The following is a 13,928-nucleotide window of genomic DNA, read 5'->3' on the forward strand; positions in this document are numbered from 1 at the left end:
CAGCGTGAAATTTGACAAGATTAAATAAACGGAGAAGTAAAAGGTTCAATCATTTTTAAGTCTGATCTGTAACTGAATAATTATTTATTAAACAATATTTTTAAAATCTCGTTTTTCAGGTTCTAGAGTATTGGTTTTTAAACTTTAAAGATGCAACTAGACAGATCTAATTTTTTTCATGGTTTCTTATTTGTTTTTCTTTCACTGCAGAAAATGCTCAAATAAAGGGTCAAATTTTTTTTACCTTTATTTTTGAAGCCTAAATTGTTCTCCAGTTGTTCTTATAACCCAGTCATCATTGCCAGTTCACCATCATCAAATGCATGGAGTTTGAAGCAATAACAATAATAATGATAATAATATTTGTTGTCATTGCACGTGTACAGTGAAATTGGATATTATATTATCAGTGCAGACATCTGAAAATGACTTACAAAAATGTCCAAAAATTATATAGATATATAAAGAGCACAAAAATACCTTAAAATTCACCATAAAAATTTTCTAAAAAGGTAAAGTAAACTGTACATCATGCCACTGATACAACATGTTTTACATTCTGTGGGTAAACACTACACAGATGATTCTCTTAGAAAAACATGCACAGTCCTAACAGCATTTAGTTTTTGGAGGAAAATTATTTATTCCTTGTGTTTGTTCTGAAACTTCAGGGCAGCAGTTCAGACAGAAGGGGGGTCCCAGCTGCATAGGGTAAGAGACAAGGTACACTCTGAACACCAGTATGTCTTTTTGTGTAGGCACAACACAAAAAGGAGACAACCATTCACACTCACATTCAAACTTAATAGCAAATAAACCGATCTGCATTAACTGCATGTCTTTGGACTGTGCAAATTGTCATCTGGGCTATGGACAATAATTAATTATAACTGATACTTTGGTTTAAATTACATAAATTACATACATTTAAATTACAGAAGTAATTTACACTACATTACAAAGAAAATCATGTAAAGTCCCTGAAACACTGGTGGAAATTTGTATGAAGGGGACGATGTCAGAGATGTAGACTGAAGTGTGTCATACTGTGAGCCTAGGACATCTGTAGGTTATCAATCACTGTAACCACTGCAGTACTAACATGAGACACCGCAGAACAGATCAACGACTTACACAAAGATCCAAACTTTATCAAAGTGCAATTTCAATTTGTTCTAATAGTTATTAGACATAAAATATCACTAATAGCCATAGAGCCACTTGTCAATGGCTCTCTCATTGGCTAATGCATCTTTTTGCCAATCCACATGCCACCGGAGGTTACCAATGACTTGACTATAGTTTCTCCCCAAGCTAAGGCGCCATGCACCGAATGCTTTTTTATTGTAGACGTGAACAGCTTCAGACACTTTTGGATAGTCCACGATGCTACGCAACAGCTTCTCCAGATGTGCTTGCACATCTGGGAATTTGTGAACCACATTGTGAAGTTCATCCTTGTCCAGTGTGAGATCTGCAAAAGAAAAGCAGGAGAAAAAAAAATTAAAGGACACTGTTACACCTCTCTGCAGCCCCTAATTGGCCACACCTAGTCAGGTGTGGATAAAAGCACACCTGAGGCGGACTTTCGAGAAACTCACTAGTTTTTGCCTTGATGGCACCAGCCATTTCACCTGCTATGCCAATTTAAGATAAAACCTCTTCTCACTAACACTCTGGTATTCGTCTCCTTTTTTATGTTGCGGCTTTTGAGCCGGGTCGTAACAGACACATACGAAGACAAGCTGAAGTTAGCGTCAGAAGCTTTAGGCTCACCAAAGAGTTGCGCGGAAACACTCAGGCCATCGGCGTACGTGATGTATTTCCACTGATCACTTCGCAGCATGTAAGTAGAGGCGTTGACGTTACAACCATGATATTCGCTGAATGCCCAGGCTCCCTGCTGTTGGTTAGAAAAAGCAATGGATGTGGACAGCAGAGGAAGGAGGGACTGGCCACTTAGATTCCCTACTGCTGAAATCCCAGCAATCTCTGCAAAATATAAAAATGTGTCACAACGTTCGATTTGAAATAATCAAATCAATATTTACCACCGCTTTCATGCTGTTTTTATAGACAGTAGTCAAACAGCAGTGGCAGCACTGAAAAAAAAGGCAGGAGGCTGAGCTGAGCACAGGTCAACTGGTTTGGAGACAAGATCAGAGAGGCAAGGCTGAGACGGTTTGGACATGTACAGAGTGGATAAATGGAACAAAAGATCTCAAAGATGGAGAAAAAGAGGAAGACCACAGAGAAGGTTTGCGCATGTAGTGAAGAAGGACATGCAGAGGGCTGGTGTGAAAGAGGAGGATGTTAGGGAGAGGGTGACATGAGGCAGATGATCCACAACATCCTATGTTGTCTGTCTGCCTCCTTACCCAGCACAGTGGGATAGAGATCAACCAAAGATACAAGCTGGTTGACCTGCTGGCCAGAGATGAGCCCAGGCCCCATGATGAGAAGGGGAACGTGGGAGCTTCCTTCAAACATCGACATCTTATAGAACTGCCGGTGCTCCATGGCCAGCTCCCCGTGGTCAGCCGTAAAGATCACGACTGTGTTGTTAAGCACGCCGGTCTCTCTCAATGCAGAAATCACTTGACCTGGTAAGACAGAGCGTGTGGAAGATGGAGTAAGAGCCAATCCATTTTGGAATTTTCTGTGAATTCAATCAAAAACTTTATTCAAACAGCAGAGAAAAGATAACAGTGCCACAGACAGTGTGTCTGTGAGGTTCATATGCTTTAACTCTCCACTTTTAAATCTTGTAAAAATGATGGTTTGTATCTTTTTTTTTCTACACTGCATTTGTAAGCTCAAAGAAAACACCATTCCAGGCATGTTTGGTTTTCTTCTTTAAGATCTCAAAACCATCTTTTCAGTCCAAAATAGCAGCTGTGAGACCAGAATGTAGCGAATTACTGCTGTCAACTAACCCAGCATGGCATCGGTTTCGGCGCACATGGCGTAATAGAAGGCCCGAATGCTTTTGACTTCATCGTCGGTAAAAACACCGCTGCAGTTTTTGGTGAAGGTGGAGTAGTAGTCAACAGGGTGCATGGCAGCCAAAGGCAGCCATTTGGGAACAGAGATGAGGTCAGAATTCACCTGTGCGTAAGAAAAAAAAAACAAAAATTCGTTTCACTCAGGGATTTTTTTTTTTGACACAAAGTGCAATTTAAAAAAAACAGCGACGAAAAAAGCATGCCTTTGTGAGCCAGTATGGTGACGTACGGAAGATGGATCCCCCTGCAGTCGGCCCCAGGGATTCAGTCTTATACGGGTGAGGTAAATTGAGGCCAAGGTAAAGAGCGAAAGGCTCGGGTGTGGTGGACGCAGCTGTCTGGTGGATCCACTGCGTAGCCTTATCTGTGTTTTCCCAGTCTTTGCTCATGATCTTTACAGTCGACTTGTTCCCAACAAGTTCAGAAACAGGCCGGCCCTCTTGGCGCAGGAGGAACTGGACGTCTCGTGTCCATGCCTCAACCCGATTACTGCAACACATGTACAAAAACAGGAAGTGGAAAAATGTGAAAGCCACTGTTTGGAAACAAATGCAAATGCACGCAGACAGTCTGTTACTGCCACTAGCATTTTTCCTTGTGTGATTGTGTTTGTGTGTGTGTACATAATATTGATCTTAATTTGGGGAAAAAAAATAAGAAGAGGAAATCGAATGTGTTTTCCTACTGAGACCATGCTACACGCTAAACCTTACATTTACAACAGTACCTGACAGAGTGAGCCCCAGATGTATAATCCAGCTTGCCTATCATCTTGGTACGATACCCATTCTCCTTCAGCAAATCCATCCACGTGGTTGTGTTTGCATCTAAGCACTTGTAGTTGTTCCACGACTGAGTGAGGTGAACATACTGACCGCTCCACATTGCTGAGAGCAAAGTTTAAGCAGCTGAATTACAACATGCAATTTTAAAAGAAAGTCAAAGTAGATTTTTTTTCTAGAGGGCAAATATTTCGCTTACCTGCTCTGGAAGGGCAGCAGATGGGCGAGTTGGTGTAAGCATTAAGAAAGGTGGAGCCGAGCTGCCTGAGATAGTTTGTATATGGCAATTGTACAAGTTTGCTGCCAGGGTCAAAGGACAATCGACCATCCTCAAGAGACACAAAAAGTCATATGAGGATCAAGATACACAGATGCAAGTTATACATGAAGACAACAAGGAAATATTCAACCACAAAATATAAAGCATCTCTGCAATGCTGTTGAATTTTGATGGACAATACAGCTTTCTCTTTCTGTTTTAACCTATTAAGAGTAACTATCCAGTAATAAAGCACTGAAATTTAAGTCATACTTACAAATGCATCACTCATCACCATCACAATGTTGGGTTTGGATGCTTTCTGGCAAATACTTTGACCACATTGCTGAGAAAGGAAAATGAAACCCAGCACTATTATGTTCATGACAGCTTCGTGTCCTCCTGAAGTTATAGACGTGAAAGAAAAGATCCGTCGGAAAAGCATTCGACTTTTATTAGTGGGCATCACAAAGTTCCTGCTCGCCTACAAGCGCCTCAGCCTGATATGTTGTACACATCCCGGTTACGCTTTCAAAATAAGAGGTTTCATTTTTGTTGACGTTCTAACATGCATTAAAAACTGACTATTTATGCAAATATCACCGTTTAAGCGGAATTTTTTTTTAAAACAAATATTTAACATAAATCACACCTACTGTCAGTAATTCTAACACCAGCAGGAGATGAGAAGAACTTAGCAGCAAGAACACAAATAATATCAAAACCAATCTTACCTTAGCCTGTCATTACAAAATGCCAACTGTAGAGGGCAGCATTTATCTAAGCATAAAAAGAGCAAATTCGCACCATTGATGTATTCAAACTCCAAACCCCGAATTAGATGAGCAAAAGATGTGTGGATGGAACTCTTAATCAAATACAATCTGTGTTTAATTAATTAGCGCCAATCTTTACTGTAGATCTAATTACGGACCATGGACACAGAGACATATCGCAATTTCTGTGTAACTAACTATAACTGTAAAGGCTCTCGGAAAGATGGCTCTAGGTAGCATAACATTACAAAATGTTATCTTATGCCCTGTAATTATCACTGAGTTGAAATCAGAAGTTATGTCATTTGACCCTAACTAGCTGTTAGTTGAACCAACAGTAAGTTGCAGTGACATTCAACAGGTGATACTGCCGCCCACGCTGGGAACAACGACCGCCACGAGGTGGCGTCTTGATCCTCAGAGTTGTTTATCTTTAAACTAGGACTTCAGCACAAGGATGATGTCTGCCGTGCCGTGGATTCATTTAATCTTTCCACAAAATAATAAGTTTGATTTACATGCGAATATATAAGAAGCTGGCTGATATATTCACCTTAGATCCCCAGGCTAAACACTATGAAACAATTCATACTATTGACAGTGCTGCAGGCATCATCCAACAAAATCGAGCTCTTCTTATTTTTGGTGATTGTGCACAGATGCAGACGCTGCAGTAAATCTGATAATGTGAAACTATTTGTGTGGATTACATCGCAGATGTAATGTGTGTGTGTGCACAGAGACCAAATGCCGATGCAGGGCTGGGGTTGTAGAGCTGTAGACCTATAAGAAGATTCATAGCTGATGTATGAGCCATGAATCGTTGCTGCATCACATACCATAAAGCCAGGGCATCTGTAATTTCATTAAAATCGAGGGCCGGGAGGGTTACATTTCTTCTCTCATTCTTTGAACCAAAAGTCTAGAAATAAGTCTGGGTGATACTTTTTGTTAGATCTGCTCGTATATTTTCAATAAATCGAATCAGATTTAAAGCCTCTCTTCTCGAACGATATTTTTTGGCGAACATTTCTTTGTGTAGTCTTTCAGCTGTTTGACTTTACTTATCATCTGGTTGTGTGCCACACTTGTTCCAGAAGGCGGAAGGAGGGGGCAGTGAAGCCCCGCGCATGCGCCCAGAGGTTGTTTTTCCCCACACTGGCAGTCGTTTAAAGTGCGCTGAGCTACCGGGGTTTCCTTGTCTGACTGGGACTAGCGAGCAGATAGGCAGATGATAACAGCATCAGTTGCTGTTACTAGATCTCAATGAACTGCCCTCGAAGAAGCCACTGATCGTGCCTGCTGCTTTTTGCAGAGGTGGTAAACTGATCAGTGTCCAGAAAAACGGCTCTATGAGATATTTCTTCATTGAGTCTTTTCTTTTTTTTAGTATTTCAAGGTCTGTGTAGCCTCTTTCCACCATGGTGCTAGGAAAGGTAAAGAGCTTCACAGTAAGCTATGACTGTCTCAATGACAGCAATGTCCCCGTTTTCTCGAGCGGGGACTGCGTCTCAGGGAGGGTGATCATCGAAGTCACCGGAGAAATCCGCGTGAAATCTCTCAAAATCCACGCGAAAGGATTTGCAAAAGTTCGTTGGACTGAATCGAGAAATGCTGGATCCAACACTGCCTACACGCAAAACTACACAGAAGAAGTGGAATATCTGAACCACAAAGACATCCTAATCGGACACGAGAGAGGTGAGGACTTGTTTTTTTTATTTTATTTTCCTGCAGAAGTTCTTGCTTCTCACTTGACCTGATGGGTGAGATGCTCTTAGTGGGCTCGGGCTCAATGAAAGGTGTAGCTGAAGGATAACAAGAGTGATAGACACGATTAAAAAGTTGACCAACTTTCATAATGCTGCATTTTCTGACGGCGCTTGTATGTATGATGTTTCGTAACATACAGCTCCGTGGTTGCTTGTTTGTGTCAAGGTGTCAGAATGAATGACAGCAGCTCTGCTCGATGTATTTTTCGAAGTATTTAACGTCCAGCGTAAGATTGGTTTTGTTTTTGCTTCTCTTTATTAGGCCCTGAGAAATAAAGCAGTGTTTAGAGTCTCTGTAAGTGTATTTCATTGCAGAACCACATCTTAAAGAGTGTTTCTTTGTAGCTTTTCTTAAGTTTCCCCCTATTGTTCAAAGCGGTTCAATCCTGTTCAGAAAACTGGACCGGGAGAGGCGGGGTAAAGACACAAGCCCCTACCTCCGGCTGCCTGCCATTGGCTGCGATGTTCATCTGTGGCTGATGACATCATTACCCTGCAGACAGAAAATTCTGCAACTTTTCGGTGAAGGGGGGGAAAAAAGCTGTAAAATGTAGCTACCAGATGATAGTACGTGCGGTTTGAAACGTATAAGGAGCTGCAGTGCTTTATACTTTGTTCCTATACTTATCCCTATGGTTAAACCCTTGGTAAACGTGTATTCTGCTAGGCGAAATGTTGTCTTGTTATAGGTGTGTTTAGCAGTCTAACTGTGCTTAACCAACGGTCATTTCTGTACTTTTATTTAGTGCATTTTTAGTGCAAAAAAGGGGGAGGAAACCCAGACAGTTAAGGAAGGTAACATTTATACCGTTATGATAATAATAATAATGAAATATATATATATATATACTAGCTCAGCCCTTAAGCAAACATGATAACTCATAAAATGATAGCCATAAAAAATAATTTTAATAAAATCGAAAGATTGTCGTTTAAAGTGGAGAAATTGCTGCAGTTGTTGTTCGGAGTATGCTCTTTGATACGTTGTTGCCGTGTAGTAGGTAGGTCGGTACTGCGGTGTCGCACAGTGAATGCGTAATGAAGGCTGGGTGGCTGTGGGAAGCTGCTCGCTCCGGTTTAGGCCGGTCTCCTCCTGCTGGAGTCTGCCGTTTGAGTGACAGCTCTGCACTTGTTTACCACACGGCTGCTGCTGCTGCTTGGAGGGAGGGAGGGAGTGCTGAGCTGGCAGAAGCGCACCCTAGCTGTCCACCTAGCTCTTTACAAAAATCACTCTTTGTGTTTTAACTGAAAAAAATATATATTCATGTATTTTTAAAAAAGAAAAAAAAAAGAAAATGCAGTTCGAATTGTACAACCCTGTCCAAAACTACATTTCATTCTTCTGCTAGGCAGTGAAATTCTAACACAGTTTCCTGTACTTGTGCCCGATTTTTTTTAAATGTAGTATTTATTTATTTTTAAAGCGCAGATTTAAGATTTTTGTCGAACCTCCACGCAGCCCATAATAGCCTCAATGTATTAGCATCATACATTGGATCTCTTTGATTCACTTCTTTGTTCTTGGGAATAACACTAGAAGAAAGAAGGAAGGGAAAAGGGCTCCGTTTCTGACACCATCAAACAATCAACTTCTTTTACTTTCCTCTAAATATTGGTGTACTGTTTATCTCTCAATACATTAACATAATTTTTAAATCGGCCAGATATTATAGTAAATTCCTTTTTATTCTCTTTTTTCTCCCCCACCCTGTGTTTTTTTGTTTTGTTTTTTTTTTCTGGTATGACTTTCAGATGCCTTCGTAGAGCATTTTACGCAGGTATGGTATATATGTGTTTGGACTATTGTCCTCCTTGTTTTTCAGACGATGATAACTCGGAGGAAGGACTCACCACTATCCATTCAGGAAGACATGAGTATGCATTCAGCCTTGAGCTTCCACAGACGTAAGTGTTTCATAAATATTAGGAGACTTGCAGTTATTTTATTTTTGGGTTTTTTTTTTTGGCTGTACTGTGATTATAACATTATTTCTCCCTTCTCTCCTGCTCTGCTCTTTTCCTGCAGACCTCTGGCTACCTCTTTCGAAGGGAAACATGGCAGCGTGCGCTATTGGGTAAAGGCAGAACTCCACAGGCCATGGCTCCTACCCATGAAGACCAAGAAAGAATTTACAGTCTTTGAGCACATTGACATCAACACTCCATTATTGCTGGTAAGCTTACGACTCAATTCACTTGACCAGTGAATGAGCCTTTTAGCTGGTGATGGCACTGAATGAAGGAAATAAAAACGTAGTATGAGTCACTTAGGGCATAATTTTCCTAATTATGGGGAATTTCAGCAGGTTACACTGTAGACACCTTGAATCATGGAAAAATAAATACAGAACAAGTGTTGAAAACATTTAGCTGCTATTCATTGTTATAACTATGGAGTAGCTGGTGTTTGATTATCAATCTAGCTTTTATTGTGGCAAAAAATAATGTCTTTATTTTTCCCCACCTTCCCCAGTCACCACAGGCCGGCACAAAAGATAAGACACTTTGCTGTTGGTTCTGCACCTCAGGTCCTATTTCCCTAAGTGCCAAAATTGAGAGGAAAGGATACACCCCAGGTAAGAATAAGTGAATAATTAATGACTTTCTTAGCTATCTCGTAACCAGATAAGCAAGTGGAAGTCCCTGCAGCTTCTGCATTGATTATCAAAAACACACCTGATAAATAAATGTAGATAAACTTCAGCTAACTTGCTTCCTGTCCTTTTAACTCTGTAGGGGAGTCAATCCAGATTTTTGCTGAGATCGAGAACTGCTCATCACGCATGGTTGTGCCAAAGGCAGCCATCTACCAGACTCAGACCTTCTACGCCAAAGGGAAGATGAAGGATGTCAAGCAGCTGGTGGCTAACCTGCGGGGAGAATCTCTGTCCTCGGGCAAAACGGAGACATGGAACGGAAAGATGCTGAAGATCCCGCCAGTCTCCCCCTCCATCCTGGACTGCAGCATTATCAGAGTGGAGTACTCTCTCATGGTGAGCACAATAATGAGGCGTTTAGATCACTTTCACATAACCTTTCAGTGTATATCCAGATATTGTAGATTTGGAAACACAAGTCTTGCTACTTCCAGTACACTCCCCTGACCTTACCACCACCACATTATTACTTGTTTTAAGTGCCATTCTGTTGTAGAAGTTATATTTCCTACTAAGTCAATATCTCTTCTGGTAAAGCACCTGGCTGACTCAGCTCACATTGCCAAAACTAGGCCTTGGATTGCACCAGTTGTTATCTCCACATGCAGCTAAGAGCATTAGCCCAGAATATCTGTGGCAGCACCTGCCTCAGGGTGCTTATACCTGCTTTACACCATGAACAGAAATGCTAGGTTGCTTATACCTTGTGTAAGCAACTGATCTCATGACAGTGACCCACATATTGTCAAACTAATGCCTAACCCAGTCCTGGTTCGAGTACTTCTGAGAAGATAAAGGAGCCATTTCATTTTATGCTGACTGCTCAGCTCCAGAGCCTTTTATTAGACTGATCATAGCCCTTTTACATTTTTTATAACCCTGTATGACATGTTATTTTATTTTTTGCATATGCTAAACTGTTGTGGTGTTCTTATGTCTGTGCTCAGGTGTATGTAGACATACCTGGAGCGATCAACCTGTCCCTGAACCTGCCTCTTGTCATCGGAACCATCCCTCTTCACCCATTTGGTTCCCGCACCTCCAGCGTCAGCAGCCAGTGCAGCATGAGCTGGCTGGGCATGGGTCTGCCTGAAAGGCCGGAAGGTACGTTTGATCTCATTGTCATGAAGCATCTTTTTCTATTTTAATCATGGGATCGTAATCACAAGAATGCTGAAGTGTTGTTTCGTCTTCATTTGCAGCTCCTCCAAGCTACGCTGAAATTGTGACGGAAGAGCAGAGACAGAGCTGTCTGGATGTCCCAGCAGCCCGCGAGGAGCTGGACGGACCTCTCTTTGCCTATATTCACGAATTCCGCTTCCAGCCCCCTCCTCTGTACTCTGAGGTAAGCACCAAATGGCAAATGACCTTCCTTTAGAGTCTCAAAAACAGTTTGTTTCCTTGAATAAACACCTTTTTCCCCCTCTTTTCCCCCATTCTAGATTGATCCTAACCCAGATCATGCCAGCCGTACAGAGGAGCGCAGACTTGATGCTTGCCCATCACGCTGAGGATATCCCAGCAATTCCCCTGAGATGTTTGGGGAAACTCAAAGAAGCCTAGCTGTAAGGCTCAGCTTTGATTATTTTCTCAGCTGACAGCATTTATAAAATGCTGTTGACAATAAGAGGAAAAACAAGAATATCCAACCAAAAAAAACCAAACAAAAACGAGTGAGTCGGGTTGGACGAATCTGTTCCTGCCTTCCCTCAGCAAGAGAAATGGGAGTCACCAGTTCCGGGTGTCTTTCCTTTCCTGTGTCAGCTTGCTGAGGGTGACATATGTACAGATGAACATGTATCCATTCTGTATGCGAAGAGGGCAGGGTAAAAAAAAAACAACCCTCTAGTAGCGTGAGCCCTGGTGATGGTATTGACAACAACAATGACGATGACGAGGAAGAACCGCCACGGCTCAGCCTGCCAAGCTCCTCTTCACCCCTGACTCTTCTGTACCTGTGGCACATAAGGACTTAGCTCCTCTCACAAAGGACAGAACTTGTCATGTCCGTTCATCAGCAGAACTCACCTTAAGGAAATGGGATGAAGAGAAAAAGGTGTCACCACCGTAGTCCTGAAAGTAAGCTTTCAGCAGCAGCATCAGTCATCAAAAAAAAGCAAATACTAGGTCCTTCTGCCTCATTTATGGATTTGTTTTGCACATCTTGTTCTTTACTTGAGTTGTGTGGCTCTGTTTAATGAGAGTTTAAAAAATAATCACTAATAGTTTAGTTTCAGCCTTGCAACGCACCAGACTATGAGACTATGAGACTGAAATCTGCATCACTCTGAGCATCGCTGAGAGTAGGATTTGTTTTAAAAAAGAAAAAGCAAAACAAAGACTGAAAAGTACAAGAACAATGCACTGAAATTGTTTAAGTTGTTTAAGAATTTTCATTTTCTTGTGACTAACAACAACCAGACAGTACTTGTACAACAGACTTAATCTTTATGTGGAAGCTTTCTTCTTTTCTCTTTTTTTTTTTTTTTTTTTTTTTTTTAAACTACATTGCCTCCTAAGCTTGAATCTGTGGTTTCCCTCCTCTTGAGTTGAGCTTTTCTTGTTATTCTGTTCTTGTATTCGCTCCAGTCACAGAAAAGCTTGCAACAATTTTAGCTTCGTGGTGGCTCTGGATTTGGACTAGCAGGGTTGCAGACTTTTGCCACTCAGTTTGAAGCTGACGGGAAAAGCGCTTGCTTGCGTGGGTGTGTGTATAATTTGTGTGTGTGTGTGTGTGTGTGTGTGTGTGTGTGAGACATAAAGTGGTGCCCTATTGAGGGACTCACCCTAATTGTTTGCAGCCCCTCTACTCCTAATCTCAGGGCAAGCCAGGCTTGCATAACTGCCCGAATAGCACTGTCTCAGGTGGTCTTCTCACTTGTTAAAAGGAGGAAAAAGAGAGAGAGAAGATAACGTTTTGAAGTTTTTGTTTTAATTGCACTGCTTAGAAAAAATAATGAAGTTTTTGTTCACTACCAAAACGAGAGGCAGACCTGCAGAGGAGCGAGGCAGCTTTTTCTTTTTGAGACGAATCACATTCCCTTTATGTCCTGCTGCACTTTCCCACTTCATCCATTACAGACTTTACCAGACCAGTGAAGCCAGGATGCTAATTCCAAAAAAAGAAGAAAAGATGGAAAAATATTTTTGAAATAAGAAAGTAAATTCAGCACAAATGAAATGCTGGGAATGTTGCTAAACTTCTGTTCATGCTGGTCAGAGCAAGTAGTAGTAGTCGTAGCAGTAGTAGTAGTAAATTGAAATGAGTAATACATTGGTTTCCTAACTCATTCATGATAAAAGACCAGCTGTAACAGAGGTTCAGCATATTCAGGAAAAGATGACAAGCAGCACTTTAAAAAAGAAAGGAAAAAAACACAAAATAAGAAAAAAAAGTAGCATTCAGTGGTGAAGGTCTGGATTTAATAACTACTTGGTATTAACCATGTGTTAGAGGATTTTTAAGTAAAGTGGTGTTGTGTAGGACGCAAATGCATTATTCAGTCTTTTTAAGATTAGTAACTTTTTTTTTTTTTTTTCTTTCCCTAAGTTTACATTTCAAAACGTAGCTAAGGCAACTTTGTGTGTGTGCTCGGTGTGTGCATGCTCTTATCAAGATCCTGCTGGCAACTAACCGTACAGCTTCTGACAGTGCTCAGCGAACCCAGCGCAGATTATTAAAGTGATCTTATCTTAGTGGCCTTGACACAGAAAGGACTTGATCATGATGCTTCATTTTTCAATGTCTCTGCAACTCTTGTTCTCGTTTCTCTTTGTTTAACACTTGTATGTTTTCAGACCTTTCCGTGTTTTTTTTTTTTTTTTTTTTTTTTTTTTTTTTTTGGGGGGGGTTGTTTTTTGAAATGGACAAAAAGGGAAGAGAGAAAAAAGACATTTAAAGCAAGGGTTGTTTTAAACAAAGAAACAAAAAAAAGACATCTTGGACAGGCCTCGATTGTGTCATTTTTTTTTTTTCTGAAGCTGACGAGGGTTGACTATTATCTTTTTCCATGTATTTCTGGGCATTGATAGGTTGGTTTTTATAATTTTAACAAACAACCTTTTGGGTTGGTCTCCCTGACCTGTCTGAATCCCTTCAGGCCAGGGAGTGGCAGCTGTTGATCAGCACCCTTCTCCCTTCAAGAAACATTTATGTAACCTGGGACAAAACACTTTCTTTTTGTGGTAACTAATGTACTTGTTTTGCGATTCTTTGTTGGGGGTTTTATCTTAGGGAAACTGAATCAAGCTACGCGGTAATGAATAAGCTTACATATTTGTTTCAGGTGGGTCAATTCCATAGTCCATTTGCTTGGGCCTCAGAGTAGTCCAGTGTCAAAACTAAGCTAAATTCCTGACCTGAAGAAGGCAGGAACTGAAATGTTCAGAGAGATGGGATGTAGGAGATGGGATCTGAAACATTTTGGAAACAAAGTGCAATATTACTCAAAGAATTTTCTTCATTTTCATTTTTTTTCCATCACGATGATGTATTGATATTCTATGAATATACTATGTTCTGAATGCTTTAACCTTTCGTCTAGTTCTTCCTCTTGATTTGAATAAACATTTGTTCTAAATTACACAACTGTGGTTCCTGTGTGTGTTTTCCCTCCAAAGCTGTACACGCAATAAGTGTAGGTCAGTTGCACACTTGTTCACCTTTGCTGCGTTTCA

At 40.9% G+C, this 13,928-nt stretch overlaps 2 protein-coding genes across 3 annotated transcripts; one reads left to right on the forward strand and one right to left on the reverse strand.

Moving 5' to 3' along the window:
* Positions 1–231: 231 nt before the first annotated feature.
* On the reverse strand, positions 232–4,639 carry arsk (arylsulfatase family, member K). The gene is made up of 8 exons (XM_040019121.1): positions 4,324–4,639; positions 3,987–4,116; positions 3,733–3,892; positions 3,209–3,494; positions 2,937–3,108; positions 2,379–2,603; positions 1,777–1,992; positions 232–1,474 (listed from the first exon to the last, which is right to left on the reverse strand). The coding sequence occupies exons 1-8, from the start codon at positions 4,510–4,512 to the stop codon at positions 1,203–1,205; spliced, it is 1,650 nt and encodes a 549-aa protein (XP_039875055.1). The 5' UTR covers positions 4,513–4,639; the 3' UTR covers positions 232–1,202.
* A 1,380-nt stretch (positions 4,640–6,019) lies between these two features.
* Positions 6,020–13,836, forward strand: arrdc3a (arrestin domain containing 3a). 2 transcript variants are annotated; one of them, XM_040019122.1, is made up of 8 exons: positions 6,020–6,523; positions 8,418–8,499; positions 8,621–8,768; positions 9,068–9,170; positions 9,331–9,587; positions 10,199–10,355; positions 10,454–10,596; positions 10,694–13,836. In XM_040019122.1, exons 1-8 carry the CDS (start codon positions 6,244–6,246, stop codon positions 10,760–10,762), a joined length of 1,239 nt encoding a protein of 412 aa, XP_039875056.1. In that variant the 5' UTR covers positions 6,020–6,243; the 3' UTR covers positions 10,763–13,836. The 2 variants fall into 2 exon arrangements, with proteins under 2 accessions (XP_039875056.1, XP_039875057.1); XM_040019123.1 differs by having other exon boundaries at positions 6,409–6,523; positions 8,347–8,499.
* Positions 13,837–13,928: the final 92 nt, after the last annotated feature.

This window comes from Simochromis diagramma, unplaced genomic scaffold (genome assembly GCF_900408965.1).
Source record: "Simochromis diagramma unplaced genomic scaffold, fSimDia1.1 OVJJ01000822.1, whole genome shotgun sequence".
In the NCBI taxonomy this organism is placed as follows: Eukaryota; Metazoa; Chordata; class Actinopteri; order Cichliformes; family Cichlidae; genus Simochromis; species Simochromis diagramma.